We start from the raw sequence: 15,219 nt of genomic DNA, 5'->3' as shown, positions 1-15,219 counted from the left end.
AGATATCAAGTTAATGTGGTGGGGTTTTGTCTTTGTGTGTTATATCTGTCACCTATTGTTAAGAATGACCTCTACTGAAGTTTTCTTGTTTTTTAGAGGGACATCAAGGCCACAATCACCTTCATGTGATCCATCCTGAGAACCCAAATACCAAAATAAAAACAATCATTGCTGTAATTATGATACATCATTTACAGATGCAGTTATAAAAAGCACTTCAACAGAGGTTTTCCCACACTAGTCACGTATTACTACGTCCTAACTGGCTATAAACCCATTGCTTTTTAAGTACAGATTGCACAAATAGAACAGATACTCTGCATCAGTAAAATGTTTGTTTTGCTGCACAAAAAAATAAATACACTGCAAAGCTTGGCGTTAGTGGCTTATAATTGATAAAGCAGCACTATCACTTTATCTTAATTTCTTAATTCTTTATTCAAGAACATTAACAAGGAACATACATATTTAAACAGAATGCCCCATTGTGCTTTACAAATACATAACAGCAAAAAGGCCTAATTATTAAAATCACACACACAAACACCCTTCTTCTTCTTGAATCTGTGTGAAAGACATTAATGAATTTACAGAGTATATAACAGGGCACCAGAACCCTGGATTCCCTTTGTGCAACAGTAAAGTGTTGCTGATACTGAGAGGAAAGGCTTTATTACAAACTATAGAAGTTTTTAAAAGAGGCAACTCCGTCCCTCTACAGATCTTCATCTCTCTACATGCAGGCATGGATTAATGAACAGGCCTACCTGGCATGGGCCCAGGGGTCTTGGTGGTCAGACCCCTGGGCCAGTGCCTAAAACAGCTGCACATTTAAGCTACAATAACCCTACATTACAGTAAGCAATGTAGTAAGCAATATGTTTTACAGATGAGTAGCTCAGCATCACAGGTTTCCTTTGATGGTTTCCCATTACATTTGGGTTGTGTCCTGTAGAAGTGTGTATAATATATGGATGTGCTGTGGCAAGAAGCTTTGGGAAAGGTTTAGACAGCTTCTCTTTATCTCTAGCAATAATAAAATAATGAAGTTCGGGTTCAGTTTTAACTCAACAGCAGCACATGGGAGTTACAGTATGGTTAACCTACAAAATGTTGCTGAAAGAGATTCCAAAATGACTCTTGAGAAAATGAGATGAATTATCAGTTAACAGTTCTTCCATATCTCCAGCCATGACAAAGTTGTTTCTGGTTTGGTTATGACTTTCAGACTGGAGTTATTCCACAATGTCCCCTCAAGGACGTATATGGACATAGTCATACTTTAAAAAACAAAAAAAGAAACAGTAATAAAGTGGCACGTGTTGCCCAGTCATTGAAATCAAACACTTGACAAATACCACCAACAGAATAAAATCCCATCAAGTACAGGTATTTTCAAACTAGCAATATAGTGCTGAATGAACAGGGTGGCTGCAGTGTGACACACAAGGACCAGTATACATGGTTTAATTAGTAACCCATGACCTCTCAGGACCACTACTGCACTCATGATTTGTTCTGTTGCTTCCACAGGAGCTAAGATCTGGTTTTCTTGAATTTATGTATTCATTTCTGTTCCTCCACCACAGGGAAACATGTTTGGCTTTTGTCCTTTTTAATCCAATCACAAAATCTTAATTTGTTAAAATGTTAAAATCTTTACTGTGTTTTCAAATGTTTGCATTAAATAATTTAGGTAAAGGAGTGTCACTAGCTTAGCAGCGTATCCGCAACTGCTTTAAATCCATTTCCATTTTCTACCGCTTGGTCCCGTTAGGGGTCGCGGGTGACTGGAGCCTATCCCAGTGACTTTGGGCCTTAGGCAGGGTACACCCTGGACAGTGGCCAACTCGTCGCAGGGCTAACACAGACACAGACAAGGACAGACAACCATTCACTCTCACATTCATTCAATACGGGCAATTTAGAGTTATCATTATCATACATTTAAATATGTGATTTTTCAACTGCTTTAAATCACATATTTAAATGTATTTAATTCTATATTCATTATTATATCAATTTCAACTATTTACTCAAGATAAAAGATGCTGATATGAGAATGATGATAAAAGAAATAAAAATAATTTGTGTTGAACAAACTAGTTCAAATGGACAAGAAAGCTGAAGAAAGCAGCTATCATGTTATAGGTAAGACATTACAACTGTTATATCTGTTGCACAGTTTGCTGGTCAGCCTGAACACTTTAACCCGTTATTCTTAACTTAAGTTTGTCTGTAGTTACGTATCTCTGCCTTTGGAGGGCAGTGGGAATCAAGAACATGACGGACCTTTTACCCTAAACTCCCAGACCATTGTTTTCTCATAATTACAAGATGGCAATTCATAATTATGAGATAGAGAAAACAATATTTCATGTTAATATTTTTGTGTCAAAGGAAAGTATGAGAAACAAATTTAGATTGTAATGAGAAAAGATGAAAAGAAAGTGAGATTTGCTGTAAATGGTTCAGACTTTTTCATGGCTTCTCATTTTGGGGAAAACCCAGGACCCAAGTCTTGTTCCAGACTTTTCCCAGCGAGACTGCTCTCAAAGGGCTTTACACAAAGCTCCTCCACAGGGACACCAAGAGCCCTTTGCTTTGCTTCGTAGGTCAGCAGCAAATCCTTACGGGCCTGCCGGATCCAAAGTTGTTTCACTTAAGTATGAATATTGCTATAAAAACAGACTGAACATCATCATTAGTTAAACAAATGCATTACAGCACTTTCAGGAAGTAAATTAACAACTAACCTTGGAAATCTGAGCGTTTTTATACTTTAAGTTCTTGATGGAATTATTACTGGAGTCAAGATTTTCCTAAAAGCAAAAGCAGGTTTCTTTCATGTTGTTGTACGAACAGTAGGGCAACATGCATAAAATAGACACCACAACTTATATTTCAAAGATTGTAGATGGCATCCATGTTTAAGAGTACAAGGGTGTGAATGACTATAGATGAGCAAACAAAAGGGGGGATATACAACAGTACCTCAATTCTGTTAGTGACCCCACCAAGGGCAGTTTGGTCCACGTTAGAGGCAGAAAGCACCGAGCTGAGCTGAGCCTGTGTCTTCTCCAGGCTGTCGGTCAGGACTTTCAGCTTCCTTTCCAGCAAAATGCCCTTTAAACCTGCTTTATGCTGCACCTTCTGAATATTCTGAGAGAATGTCATGTACAGTTCGTCCCTTTCCAGCTGAAGCTGTGTGAAATGTACACACAAGCACATGTGCACACATACACAAAGACAGAAAACACACATAAATACCCACAACTGCACAAAGCACTTGGCTCACATGAGTCAAGTAAACATTTGAGCAACATGACACTGTGAAAGTCAATCTTAGCTTTTACCTTGCTGAATTTCTGTTCCAGTACCTCATAATCCCATTTCAGATCACTCAACTCCTTTTCTTTGACCTTTTCATTGGAATCCTGCCAAAAACAATGTCACAAATTAGCCTTATAACTATGTACAGTATGTTACATGTCAGTTACTAAGACACATGCCAAGCAAGGCACCATTTAAGGTACTGGTAGCAACAAATATAAGTGCACAAGTTTCAACAGTAAATTCAGTTTTCAAAAATTCACAAACATCGACATCAACATAACCTTTTTCGTCACATAGTATTTTATTTTTTTCTGATATTCAGCGTTTTCCTCCTCGACTTTCAAGAGAAGCTCAGCGAGACGTTTGTTATCCTGCAAAACAGGGACCAGGTCCTTTTCCTTCTCCTTCTGTTTCGCCTTCATGTCTTTAATTTGTGTCTAAGAAAAGCCAATAAAACATACCATGTGAAAAATAACATAACTGGATCAAAACTACTGCTGGAACAATTAGTCAAACGACAGAAAATTATTTGTCAACAATTTTGAGTAATTTATCAAGGAAAAATTAACATTCTTGTTACAGCTTCTCAAACCTGAAGACTTTTCTATGTTTCATATTATTTTGAATCAGGTATCAAACTGATTATCAATCAAAGCAAGCAATTTCAAGACACCATCTTGGGCTCTGGGAAATTGTGATGGCCATTTAACTAGACAATTTATCAATTAATTGTAGAAATAATGAAAACAATCATGAGTTGCAAACAAACATCTGAAATGTCTTCAGTGTCAGTCTGACAAAGATGCTGAATGTGTGCACTTATACCTTGAGTGACTCATTCATATCCAAATCCTGTTGCATGCGATTAACGAGTACATTAGCCTCACTGAAAGCTTTGTTGTGGTCTTCTATAAGAGCGCTGATGTGGCTGCTCCAATGATCCTCTCTCTCACTGGTCTCATTTTTCCTCATGTTGTCCAGCTCTTGTGGAAGCAACTCCATCTTTTTCTCATACTTTGCTTGAATTTCTACTCAAGTAGCGACACAAAATCACAGTCCCACTTAGTTTGTGAATGAGTTGAATTCAACACAAAATGAGATTAGTTATTTACCTGTGAGTTGCTTCTCCCAGCTGTTCCTTGTTTTGGTCATTTCTTCATCATGTTTCTGTTGAGATAACAACCAAACTGTTGTTTGTAGAATTGATACTCATTGAAATATATCAGGGTAAAGAGAAACATAATAGAATAAAATAGACTTGATGTGTACTACAAACCAGTTCAAGCTCCTTGACAAGGTTTTCAATGTCAAGCTCCTGCATGTCTACCATGGTGGCTCTCATTTTCTTATGAAGCTCAGTCTCTAATTGTTCTTGCTCTTTCTGCACCACCTCAGTGGAGACTAAACCATCTGCTTTCAACTCAGAGATCGTGTTCTGGTGTTCGCACAGGAGGTGCTTCATCTTCTGCTTATACACCTAGTGGGGAAAAAATCATGTGCAATATAAAATTAATTCAGCCATTAAATCTGTCCATGGACAATATTTGATTGCCAGTTATCAATACACAGTAAAATGTGCCAAAAGTTGGGTGAGTATTCCTATGGGAGCCCAGTATTCATGTTAAATTTTGTTTTGACCTATCATTAAGCCCTGCAGTGAGTATCATCCTGTGCCATCAAAATCTACTGGGCCCTCTGACCTAACTTACCTTTAAGCTGCTTTTAAATCCTACTCTCACCTAAGCAAAGAGCAGGTACTCTGCGGCTTGACTCGGTCTTATATCTACATTGTATCTGCTTAGGCTAAGCTACAGTGGCTGGCCCAACTGACTTGTTTAGGTAGTTTCATTTGAGTACCATGGCCCACTCAGTTGTCCAACCATCATCGCTGTATATCTGGTTCTACTAAACTACTAGCCACTAGGCAGCAACCTCTCTGGTATGAGAAACTTTTCATGAGTCATGTCCCTTGACCTGTCTTACCAAAGAAAAGAACGTGTTTTCAATATGAAGTTGTCTGTGAGTGTAAGAGTGCAGGCTAGTCTACAGGGTCATCGGGCGGGCACCCAATAACTGGTGTTTAGTTGAGCTGGGCCCTTCAGTATTGTTTCAGGGAATGTTTCGTCACACATGTATTTACATTATGAATTGTGAGGTTTAACTTACAACATAAATATAATCGTGACTCCCATTTTATTGTAACAAACTGTGATTAACAACATAACAGTATCTCACAGGATGTATTTACACTTCCAAGTGGCTTTTTGTTGGTCTACTAATTCAATAATATATTAAAAGTGATGTTCATTTCAAGTGATATATATGGACTGATGACAAATTGAGTGCTTGTATCCAGTAAATGCAATGTGATCACGTTTTTTTCTGGCTTTTAAAATTGAGAGGACAACCTGTACACGCCACTAAAGAAATGACTGACGAACGATGGATTGTAGGACACTGAGGATAGCAAAGGATACACTGATTGTGTCCTCCAAATTCAGTCAAAAAAGTTTGCATGTATTGACTGCATTTGAGGATCCTTTAAAATGGGGCAGCCTTGTTACCTGTTCTGACTTATTCTGGCTTAAAATACAGACTTGGGAAAATCTATCTTGTGAATCTGGGTGCAGTTTGACTGTGTAGCTACGGTATATCTGTGTATTAACCTTACCTTGATCTCTACTTGGTGGCGCCCCTCATCCTCTTCTATGTCCTTATCTAAGCTTTTCCGTTCAGCCTTGACCTCCTCTAGTTGTCTGTCTGTGATCTCCCAAAAGGTGTGGATCTTGTCCCTCTCCAGCTGAAAGTAGTTTCTCTCCTCCCTCTCTCTATCAAGCTCCTCTCGAAGGTGCACAATGTGCTCTTCCAGCTGAAATACAGTAATATATTTGTGTGTGTGGGCATATCTGAGCCAGACAATGTATGGGAAGATAATGTATTCTGTGGCTCTGGAGAAAGTCTGGGAAAATAATCTTGATGATGTCTTCAGGGCTATCTGGGCATGGGATTAGAGATTATAGCAAAATGCCAGCATCAAAACTGGGGGGTTGGAGCTTGACACGTATTTTAGCAGGCAGAGAGGCACTAATGAAAAGATGCTACTGGTAGTTTCCAGTGTTTTGAGACCAAGACCCAAACTAGGAACTGAAAGCCAGGATGTCTCGGGCTCTGCTGAATTGATTTTGACCATTCTTGTTTAAATCTGTCTCTTGGGAGTCGCCCAGCCGTATGAAAGCACAATACTAATACTATACTTGAATTGTACAGATCACTTTGAGCAGGAAACTGTTATTTCCTCCTGACATAAATCATCCAAACATCCCTCCACACTTTCAAACACACATCACACTTAAGCTCCGACCTGCTCCTTGGACATCTCCTCCTTGGTAAGGCCATCTATCAGTGTGGGCGTCCTTGCCTTTGCAGGCTTTTTACTTGTGCCTTTGTTTTTGGGTGGCTGGACAAAGGTCAACATAATAAAAAGAAAAGGTTAAAACTGCTTTCTACATGCAACCTAGCTTATTTCTTTAACATTTTCATCTAGCCCCAGTCTGTCTCATGAATGTAATGATAACATATGAGAAGCACAAACTGGGGCAACGAGGAGCCAAATATGAAATTCACACACCAACCAAGCATTAGCTGCTAGGTAGCTAACAGCTAACGTTAGCTATTTACTGTGGTTAGCTCACTATGAACAACATGGTTGTAATTAATTAATTTAAAGAACGCTTTGCTCACCATCGTATATATTGCGCAAATAACAAAGAGAGCCAGGCAATGTGTCGGTCGTTTTTAGAAGCTAGCACAGAGTTAGCACTTAAACTCAGAAGTCCACTTCTCTTTCAAGCCTGCTGTCTCAAACATGTGTTGCCATAGCAACATGAGCAGGAGGGGGCGAGCTGTAGCAGCACTGACTCTCCAATGAAACACCACAACTGTGCACATTTACTCAAGCACTGACGACTTTTACATCCAAAACTACAACACTTGTTACTCCCTATTTAGCATTTATTAGCAGAATATAAACACTGAATACATGGTTTATAGCATACTATAATGTATTTGTAAGCAGATATCATGTTTATTCATGCTTGTCAACAACTGCTCCTGTGGGCACACATAAGTGGAAACTGGTGCAAGAACAGATAATAATGAAACACAGTTCTCACAGATAAAACAATATAATAACAAAAAGGTTTGTTCACATTTCTCCATGGGAGTTTCCCTGATCTCGTCATTCTGGTTTTCATCCCCTGGAACTGCAGCAACTCCAACACTGCAGAATTCACATGTACTAAATGATGTATAAATATAATTTCACACTATTTGATCTTATTTAGGTACCTCCTGCCCTCACTCTGGTGCTGTGCTGTTTCATGTGTGCATGCAGTGGTGAAGTGGTAAGCCTACAAGAGGACGAACACAACTGTTGAGCTTCTTCACAGGGAGATCAGACTGAACTGCAGAGCTGAGCAGCTCTCCTTAGACTGCAGGGCATTCATTCAGTATACTTACAGCCCCTATCTAGAATAAATATGTGCTAGAGTATTTTTTAACCATAGCAGCTCAGTCTACCACTTTGGTCCAGACTGAAATATTTATGCAGACATCCATGGTCCCCAGAGGATGAATCCTAATGACTTAATGAGGCAAAACTAATAACATTCCCATCAACCTCTGCGGTACTTGGTGTTTTGTGCTAACCAGCAAATTTTAGCATGCTAAAATGCAATACTAAGATGGTGATCATGGTAAACATTACACCAACTTAACACGAGCATGCTTACATGCCAATGTTTGCATTTAGCTTAAAGTACCAGTGTCTGTAAGTACCAAAGAAGTACTGTTATGCAACATCTTAAGTGGCACCACAGTGTAAATTGCATGTGTGCAATTTTTAAAATCAACACTGAGAAAATAGCACTACAAAGCTGAAGAAAGATTCACGTTTGACCAGAATTTAAACTCATGCATATTGTAATCCAATTTACTACATCGGTCTTGTAATAAATACTGTGAAACATTGTTTTTACTGTTGACACTGTCATAAAAGGTCTTGATTTAACTGTGAGGCTGTAGGTTACAGTGTCGTATTGGACTGTATTATATTGCAAGGTTTTTCTAATATTTTTGCTTCTCAGTATATGAATGAGGTGGACACAATATTCAAAATCATTTGTTTATTATTTGTCATAATCAAATAACTATTTAAAAACAGACTACTATGTACATTTCCGGAGTTAGAAGTCTTCAACACTTCCTGTGTTGAAGTCTTAACACAGTTCATGGTCCAACATTGAGCACAGGGATGTCAAAGAGGTCACATAGGCCTTCACTCTCATCCAGATTATAGACGTATTCATGTTCAGATGGGGGCGGAGACAGTCGAAGGAGCGGAGAAAAAACTGAGAAGCAGAGGTACACATGTGATTAATACAAATATACTACAAATACCAATATATCATGTATGTATGAATATAATATATATAGATATGAAGTCAGAAAATAAAGTGCACTTACCTTCAGAGGCCATAAGCTCTGTGATTAGATCTGCATTCATTATTTCTACAAAATGAGGGAAGACACACTTAATCATATTTCATATGAAAATAAATAATTCAGAGATACAAGATACAACAAGGGCCCTACCTTTGGTTGGGTGTAGTAGGTGCCCCCGGTCTTTTGATAAATCTCGCACTGGAAAAAAATATTAAATCACAAATCAATGTAAATGCCCTCAGCAATGAAAGAAACATGCATAAGGCATGAACACATTATTGTGTGAGCATGCAAGATATAACCAAAGACACAGAGAAATATATTGTATAACCAGCAACCACTGAGATATATAACTGATAAACTGTTTTCATCAGTCAGTGAAGGAAGAGCTTGACGTCTGTGCTATCTCCTCTTCAGTTCAGATAAGGAGTACTAGCGATGCTAAAAAGCTATTTTACCAGCAGTAATGTTGGTCACGTATTAACCTGATCAGTGTTATAAATAAATGGTGTTTTTAACTTAATATTAAATCCACTTTTTTGATTTAGTAATTTACATGCCACTTTTTATACTGCTCAATTAACTGACTCTGGTCTCAAACTAAAGTCGTCGTTGCAACAGCAGTTCTTTGCCTCGTACCAGAGGAAACGGAGTAACTGCGGGAAAAAAATCAATGTCGTTGTTTTGTTCTTCATGGCCCTGAAGTTCAAAGCAAAGTCATATTCTCTCCAATCTAGACGTTGGATCAATATGGGAAGGGGTTGATTTCAAGCTAAGATGGAGTATTAGGTTTCTCTTTCAGTGGCATATCAACAAAAACACACTCCAGAAATTGTACAAACTAAAATACTCACATTCAGATGCATCAGTCCTGTTAGGCACAGCTTTTAGAAACGACGATGCCTGAAGACACCGCGTGTCCTCCATGGCCGTTCGTATAGATCTGGTGCTATGTTTGGTATTAGCTGAAGCCTGACAAGGTGTAATACTGCTTTCTGTCTCATATGAAGTGGACATGGCTGATTTGGCGTTCCGTAAAATTTCTTCAGACGGTGGGACTGGCAGTACGACAGGATCAGAGCTGACAGAGCCTTTGTTAAGAAGTAGGACATCTATCGGCCCATTGGTGCTTTTCAGATGGATCTGGTACTTTGCTGGGCTGTTCTGGACCTGAAAGAAAGATGCATGCACATACTGAATCATCTCATCTGAATTAAAGGAAGCCTAAAAGAAGAACCTACAGTGGGTTCCAATGAAGTAGAACTTACAGCTTTGGGAATGGGAACATCTAGCTGAGTGCCAGATGGCGCTCGCACTGCCAAGAGAGTATGGCCTGGAGAAAGAAGAGAGTAAAAATCATTGGTCAAAAGACAATAATTTTGTTTGGTCTTTATGTATTTTTAGCAAAAAGAAATGTGTAGTTCTGTTTGCCTCTACTCTAAACAAACTGCAATAATGTCAGCTGTTGTGGTGACGCATGTGCCAGCATGAGCACAGCTGTGTTGATGTTAGTCCAACTAGGAAAATACACTGAATCACCAAAACATCAGCTGATTCGGAGCTGCAACCTAATTTTATAACTCTATATCTTGCCTAGTCAGAGCTTAAAATTCTCCTGTAACACATCTCTCTGGTATCAATCTAGTAAGGGAAATCAATGAGAAGTAACAGTTTTTAACTTTGATTTACCTCATATGTGGACTTCATGAAAAGTCCCTAATGTCCCAATTGTTTCACATGCTTTGATGTACATTTACAGTCAAAAACTTGGAACACACTATTCTCTGAGTTTTCCTACAGATACTTTAAATCACTTCAACTCAACAGCAGCAGAGATGAGAGAGGAAGAAATGTGCTGAGGAGATATATTCGTCAAAAAGCAGGGCTAGGATTTGTATTTCACTCTAATGACACTCATTGCGTCCTCCACTTGGATTTTCAACTGTATCAAAATTATGCTGACACAAAAATGTAAACAAGAGTAACTGTTAAAAAGGCAAGAATGATTATACATTACCACTGAAGCAGTTGCAGATGTCTTCATGATTCACATAGGTCAGAGTTGACTTGAGTTAAGGTCTAATTTAATTGCATTCAAAAATATTTTGTTAGGATTCTGTCAGTGTGTCAGAAAGTAGCAGGCCTGCACGATATACTTTCTTTTGCAAAAGAAAGTACAGCATTTGTGTCATAAAAGAATAAACCATATGAAATCTGATCTGATCTAAATCTACTGTCCAACATCTCATTTTCTATTTTTTTTTTTTTTTTTTTTTTTTTACTATTTTAACATATACTTACATTTCTGCACTCTTTGCTATGTTTTTTGTAAAAAGGATATTTGCTGCAGTCTTCTGTTGTGTTCCTGACGCTCTGTTCAACCCAGAATTTCTGCTGGTCCAACATATGTTCCTTCTGCTCCAAGTCCTCCAGCTCAGACTTTAACTCTATCATTCTCTTGTTTAACTGGTGTCCATTTTCGCCTGGCATTGTACCCCTCATTTAGAAAAGGCATATGTGTTATATTGTAAAACATATTTTGCATCATACACTTGGCACACATGCATATCCAAATGCATGCACACAAGGCAGGGTTAAAAACTTACTTCCACTTTACAATGCTCTTGGACATTTTCACAATCAGACCAACGCCCTCCAGCACATTCGTGATGTCATATATTCGCCTTTTCTGTCCGACAGCCAGGACCCTGACAGCCTAAAAGAACACACACACACACACACACACACAAAGAAAAAACATTTATCCACCACAGCCTCCATAGCCTCATCCTATCAGAATTTTTCTTTCACAAATGTCCACACAGTCTATGATCTGGGTGTCTCAGGGGATCTGCTTGCAATTCAGAGATCAATTAAACAGTGGATATTAAAAGTCCAAACCTGCTTTCAAAAAACCCAATCAAGCTCTCAACACACTCTTAGTTGTTTGTTTAGGAGGGATACACTTACAATTTTGATAACATTGAGCTTTTGTTCCAAAGGAGGTCAAATGTACTTATTGACAGTTGCTTCAGACAACAGCTTCTGTTACATGAATGAAATCTAATGTAATTTTGGAGGTTTTTACTTAAATGTAATATGAAATAAAAATCTGAGGGCTTTAGTTCCTAAAAGATCTAAATCTGTATTAAGTAAACTTTCTTCCCCCACTTTGTTTCACATTTGGTTATAGTAGACAGAAACACTGAGGTATGAACAGTCACACCTTTCTGACAAAGCATCTGTGCATCACACTGTGAACACTGACAATCATGGGAAATAAGATGCAGAATTTTAAGTTACATTAAAACTTTTGAAGGTGTTCTGTAGGTATGACCAACTGGGTGTATGTATATTTTGTGTTTTATGATACTGAAATGTAATACATTTATTGTGCAGGCGTTTGTAGCCCTGGTCCAGATACAGTTACATCACATACAACAGTCAAAAAGAAATCTAAAAGTGTCATTTTATTCATTGTCCAAATATGATGAAACATTATGGTGTTTGGATCAGTGTTTGTTGTACTGTGTGACTGATTGGTCTCGTCTCACTTACGTCTTTGAGGTCCAGCACGCCGCCTTCAGCTTCTTGTAACAACCTGACAAACCTCGTGGCGAGCACGTTTAGGCTCCTCAGACTCCTCTGGTATTTGGGGTTCTGGTCTGGCATGACGGTCTCTCCGTCTGGACTATGTGGGCTATCGGGATCCATTCTGGACGTGAGAAGAAAACAAACCCGGGAGCCTCCCTGCGCTGTGCTGTTTGAATCAGCTGCAAAGAGCACACAACCGGAAAGATTTTACTTCGAAATAAAATCTTGTCAGGGTTTCCTGATTCCTCCCTCTTTTGTAGTTTTATGTAGATTTTAATATACATTGTGAAAAGAAGAAAACATTGTCATGTAGGCTACTTTTCGTCTCTAATTTCACCACGGGTTGCTTCTCTCTGGCGCAGACCTATTGTGAAAGTTTGTACCGGAAACACTAACATCTTGTGTAGCTTTTCACTTTCGTTTAGCTAGTGTTAATACAAAGTGCTTAATTTGTTGTATAAGTGTTGGTTGTTCGAAAGAGCGCGAATACATACATGCAAACAGACTATATACATGACCTCAGTGGCGAGAGTGAAAATTATGAGAATTAATTGTTTTTACCTGGATCGTTGTCGCTACCAGCTGTACAGAGTTGCTACCGAGCTAACGCTAGCAGTGCGAACGACGACAACCGATAGTATTTTATCTTTAGATACACGTTTTGGTTGACAGGTACATTTATCCACAGTTTAATTCCAATCTAAAGCAAATGTTTACGGCAATGTCCCAACTTTTCTGATAGTCCACCCCACTGTTATGGAGTTAGGCGCGTATTTTTTCCGCCTGCCGTATATATCTGCCTTCACAATAAAAGTCCAAACGTTCGAGCGACCACAATAAAATCCTCTCTCACTAAAATTATACAAAATTTGTTTTTAAAAAAAGGCAACCTGGAACAGATATTAACTAAATTCTTTATTTGATATGTATTCCATCTATATTAAACCTTAAAAAACGAATTTAGTTTATTTGCACATACATTTAGAAAAAGCCAGTAAGCATATTGAACTGTTTAAACATTGTGCAGGAGAGGTTGGAAGTCAAAAATGGCTTATGAAAATACCTCGGCTATATAGGCTAAATAGTAATAGTCTATGCAGTTCTGGAAAAATCCAATACCATAACAAATACCATAATATAGAGCGAAGTAATGTAACTAAGGTTAGCTACAGTTGCTGCTGGAAGCTAACATGCAGAGAGGACGAGACGGTTTCCCAGCGCAGCACAGCAGCTCCAGACAGCGATGCTCACAACTCTCCTGCTACTATAGCTAACAATACAACAACAGCAGATCCTGGCAAACTAGAAAGTAAGATGAATGTCCGCGGGCAAGTCATTTAATGTGACCTGACACAAATCATGGCTGGAATAGTGTTGTGTGGCTCGGTCTGAGCCACTTTGTTTATTTCCCATTTACAGAGCCAGGGCTGTGTACAAACACTGGATTAGCTGACTGTGAGGAGATATTCGCTGAATTTGACAAAAAGATGTGTTTCAGATTAGAATCGCATACCACACCTATAAAAGAGAAAAAATAAAAGCAAAGATTGCGTAATTCATCAACCGTCATCCTTAAAAAGATCTTTTTTTAATTAAACTAAAAAAATTGTCCAATAACATTCAGAAGTCCATTAGCTATTATTGTTATTTTCAGAGAATGCCCACATTAAGCTAAAGTCTCATCTCCCACATGAATTTGACCACAAAATAAAGTCTCAAAATGTTTTAATTTTCTCAGATTTTTAAAAAACATTTATTTCTTTTATATACTTAATTTATTTTTTAGGAAATAATGGGTCATTGATTTATTTGTTGGCCCAGAATTAGTCAAATTTAAACAGCTTATAGATTATTCACCAAGTGTTAGTTTATAATTGTACATTGTACATACCCCCTACTCACACTGTCAATAATAAAACAAAATATTCATAAGAGGCCATTTATAAGAGGAAATTAAACAAACGACAAAGCAATTACAGTGAGAAAGACATTGAAATTAGTATATACTGAGACAATCAAGTATATATTTTATAAGACCCTCTTTTTTTATTACAAGGGCAATGTTTCCCCATTTGCATACATTAATATATTTTCACATAAGAATAATTACTTTCCCTGTAAAAGATATATTTGTATTAAAGTTCATGTACTACATATGACAGATGAATTAAAGGAAGGTACGTTGTCAGTCTTCTGTGATAAAAAGCTATGAGTATTTTTCCAAAACCGTTGAACCCCTAAAATTTGGAACACGGACTGATGTAAAAAGACTGGTTACTGGTTTACTCAAAGAACTCAGTAAAACTTTTTGGAACAAACCTCAGGGGAAAAACAGAAATTGAAAGAGAAAGTTAGAAATAAATTAGGTGAGTCACAACCCTCTGAGAAATGATATGCATAGTGTTTATTATTTTCCCAGTATACTGGAGGTTTATATAGCAGTTCATTTGTTAGTTTTTAGTCTATAGGGAGTTTAAATAAGACATCCTTTACTAATCAAACAAGTAAGACCCTATCACCATGGACATGGGGATTGGCCTTTTTCACAGCAGACATTTTTAGGAAAAGCACAGGCGTTACTAATAACATTAACGATTGCTCTGTGGGGAAAAGTGCAGGTCTCTTATTTTTATTTTATGTTTGCTAATGAGCAAGCTACTCGCTATATCTTGCCAGCGTTGACACACCCACCGCGACGAGCGAGAAGTGGCGAGGCGCTGTATTTTTTTATTGATCATATTACATATCATATATTACAATATATTGTACAAAGAGATATACATTTGA

General features: G+C 38.0%; 2 protein-coding genes across 2 annotated transcripts; both read right to left on the bottom strand.

Annotated features, from left to right (window-relative positions):
• Window positions 1-1,876: 1,876 nt before the first annotated feature.
• Window positions 1,877-7,219, bottom strand: gas8 (growth arrest-specific 8). Its single transcript, XM_044202741.1, has 11 exons — window positions 7,078-7,219; window positions 6,698-6,793; window positions 6,008-6,205; window positions 4,613-4,813; window positions 4,449-4,503; window positions 4,162-4,364; window positions 3,618-3,773; window positions 3,357-3,437; window positions 2,995-3,204; window positions 2,757-2,822; window positions 1,877-2,638 (listed from the first exon to the last, which is right to left on the bottom strand). The coding sequence occupies exons 1-11, from the start codon at window positions 7,078-7,080 to the stop codon at window positions 2,492-2,494; spliced, it is 1,416 nt and encodes a 471-aa protein (XP_044058676.1). The 5' UTR covers window positions 7,081-7,219; the 3' UTR covers window positions 1,877-2,491.
• A 1,285-nt stretch (window positions 7,220-8,504) lies between these two features.
• On the bottom strand, window positions 8,505-13,234 carry LOC122879475 (transcription factor E2F4-like). Its single transcript, XM_044203619.1, has 10 exons — window positions 12,994-13,234; window positions 12,397-12,611; window positions 11,445-11,554; window positions 11,180-11,335; window positions 10,856-10,899; window positions 10,107-10,171; window positions 9,693-10,008; window positions 8,989-9,036; window positions 8,860-8,904; window positions 8,505-8,744 (listed from the first exon to the last, which is right to left on the bottom strand). The coding sequence occupies exons 2-10, from the start codon at window positions 12,550-12,552 to the stop codon at window positions 8,623-8,625; spliced, it is 1,062 nt and encodes a 353-aa protein (XP_044059554.1). The 5' UTR covers window positions 12,553-12,611; window positions 12,994-13,234; the 3' UTR covers window positions 8,505-8,622.
• Window positions 13,235-15,219: the final 1,985 nt, after the last annotated feature.

This window comes from Siniperca chuatsi, linkage group LG1 (assembly GCF_020085105.1).
Source record: "Siniperca chuatsi isolate FFG_IHB_CAS linkage group LG1, ASM2008510v1, whole genome shotgun sequence".
Classification (NCBI taxonomy): Eukaryota; Metazoa; Chordata; class Actinopteri; order Centrarchiformes; family Sinipercidae; genus Siniperca; species Siniperca chuatsi.
The sequence above is the reverse complement of the archived record's forward strand: the minus strand, read 5'-3'. Positions and strand labels throughout refer to the sequence as shown.

What these genes read in the sequence shown, in the direction of transcription:
- gas8 (XM_044202741.1), bottom strand. An exon ending in AGGAGATGTCCAAGGAGCAG is followed by an intron (nt 6,206 to 6,697) that starts GTCGGAGCTTAA and finishes ACTGTATTTCAG; the next exon opens with CTGGAAGAGCACATTGTGCA. An exon ending in GCCACCAAGTAGAGATCAAG is followed by an intron (nt 4,814 to 6,007) that starts GTAAGGTTAATA and finishes TTTCCCCACTAG; the next exon opens with GTGTATAAGCAGAAGATGAA.
- LOC122879475 (XM_044203619.1), bottom strand. Translation starts at nt 12,552, where the DNA reads ATGGATCCCGATAGCCCACATAGTCCAGACGGAGAGACCGTCATGCCA. An exon ending in CAGGACTGATGCATCTGAAT is followed by an intron (nt 9,037 to 9,692) that starts GTGAGTATTTTA and finishes ATTTTTTTCCAG; the next exon opens with TGCGAGATTTATCAAAAGAC. An exon ending in CCTACTACACCCAACCAAAG is followed by an intron (nt 8,905 to 8,988) that starts GTAGGGCCCTTG and finishes CTCATTTTGTAG; the next exon opens with AAATAATGAATGCAGATCTA.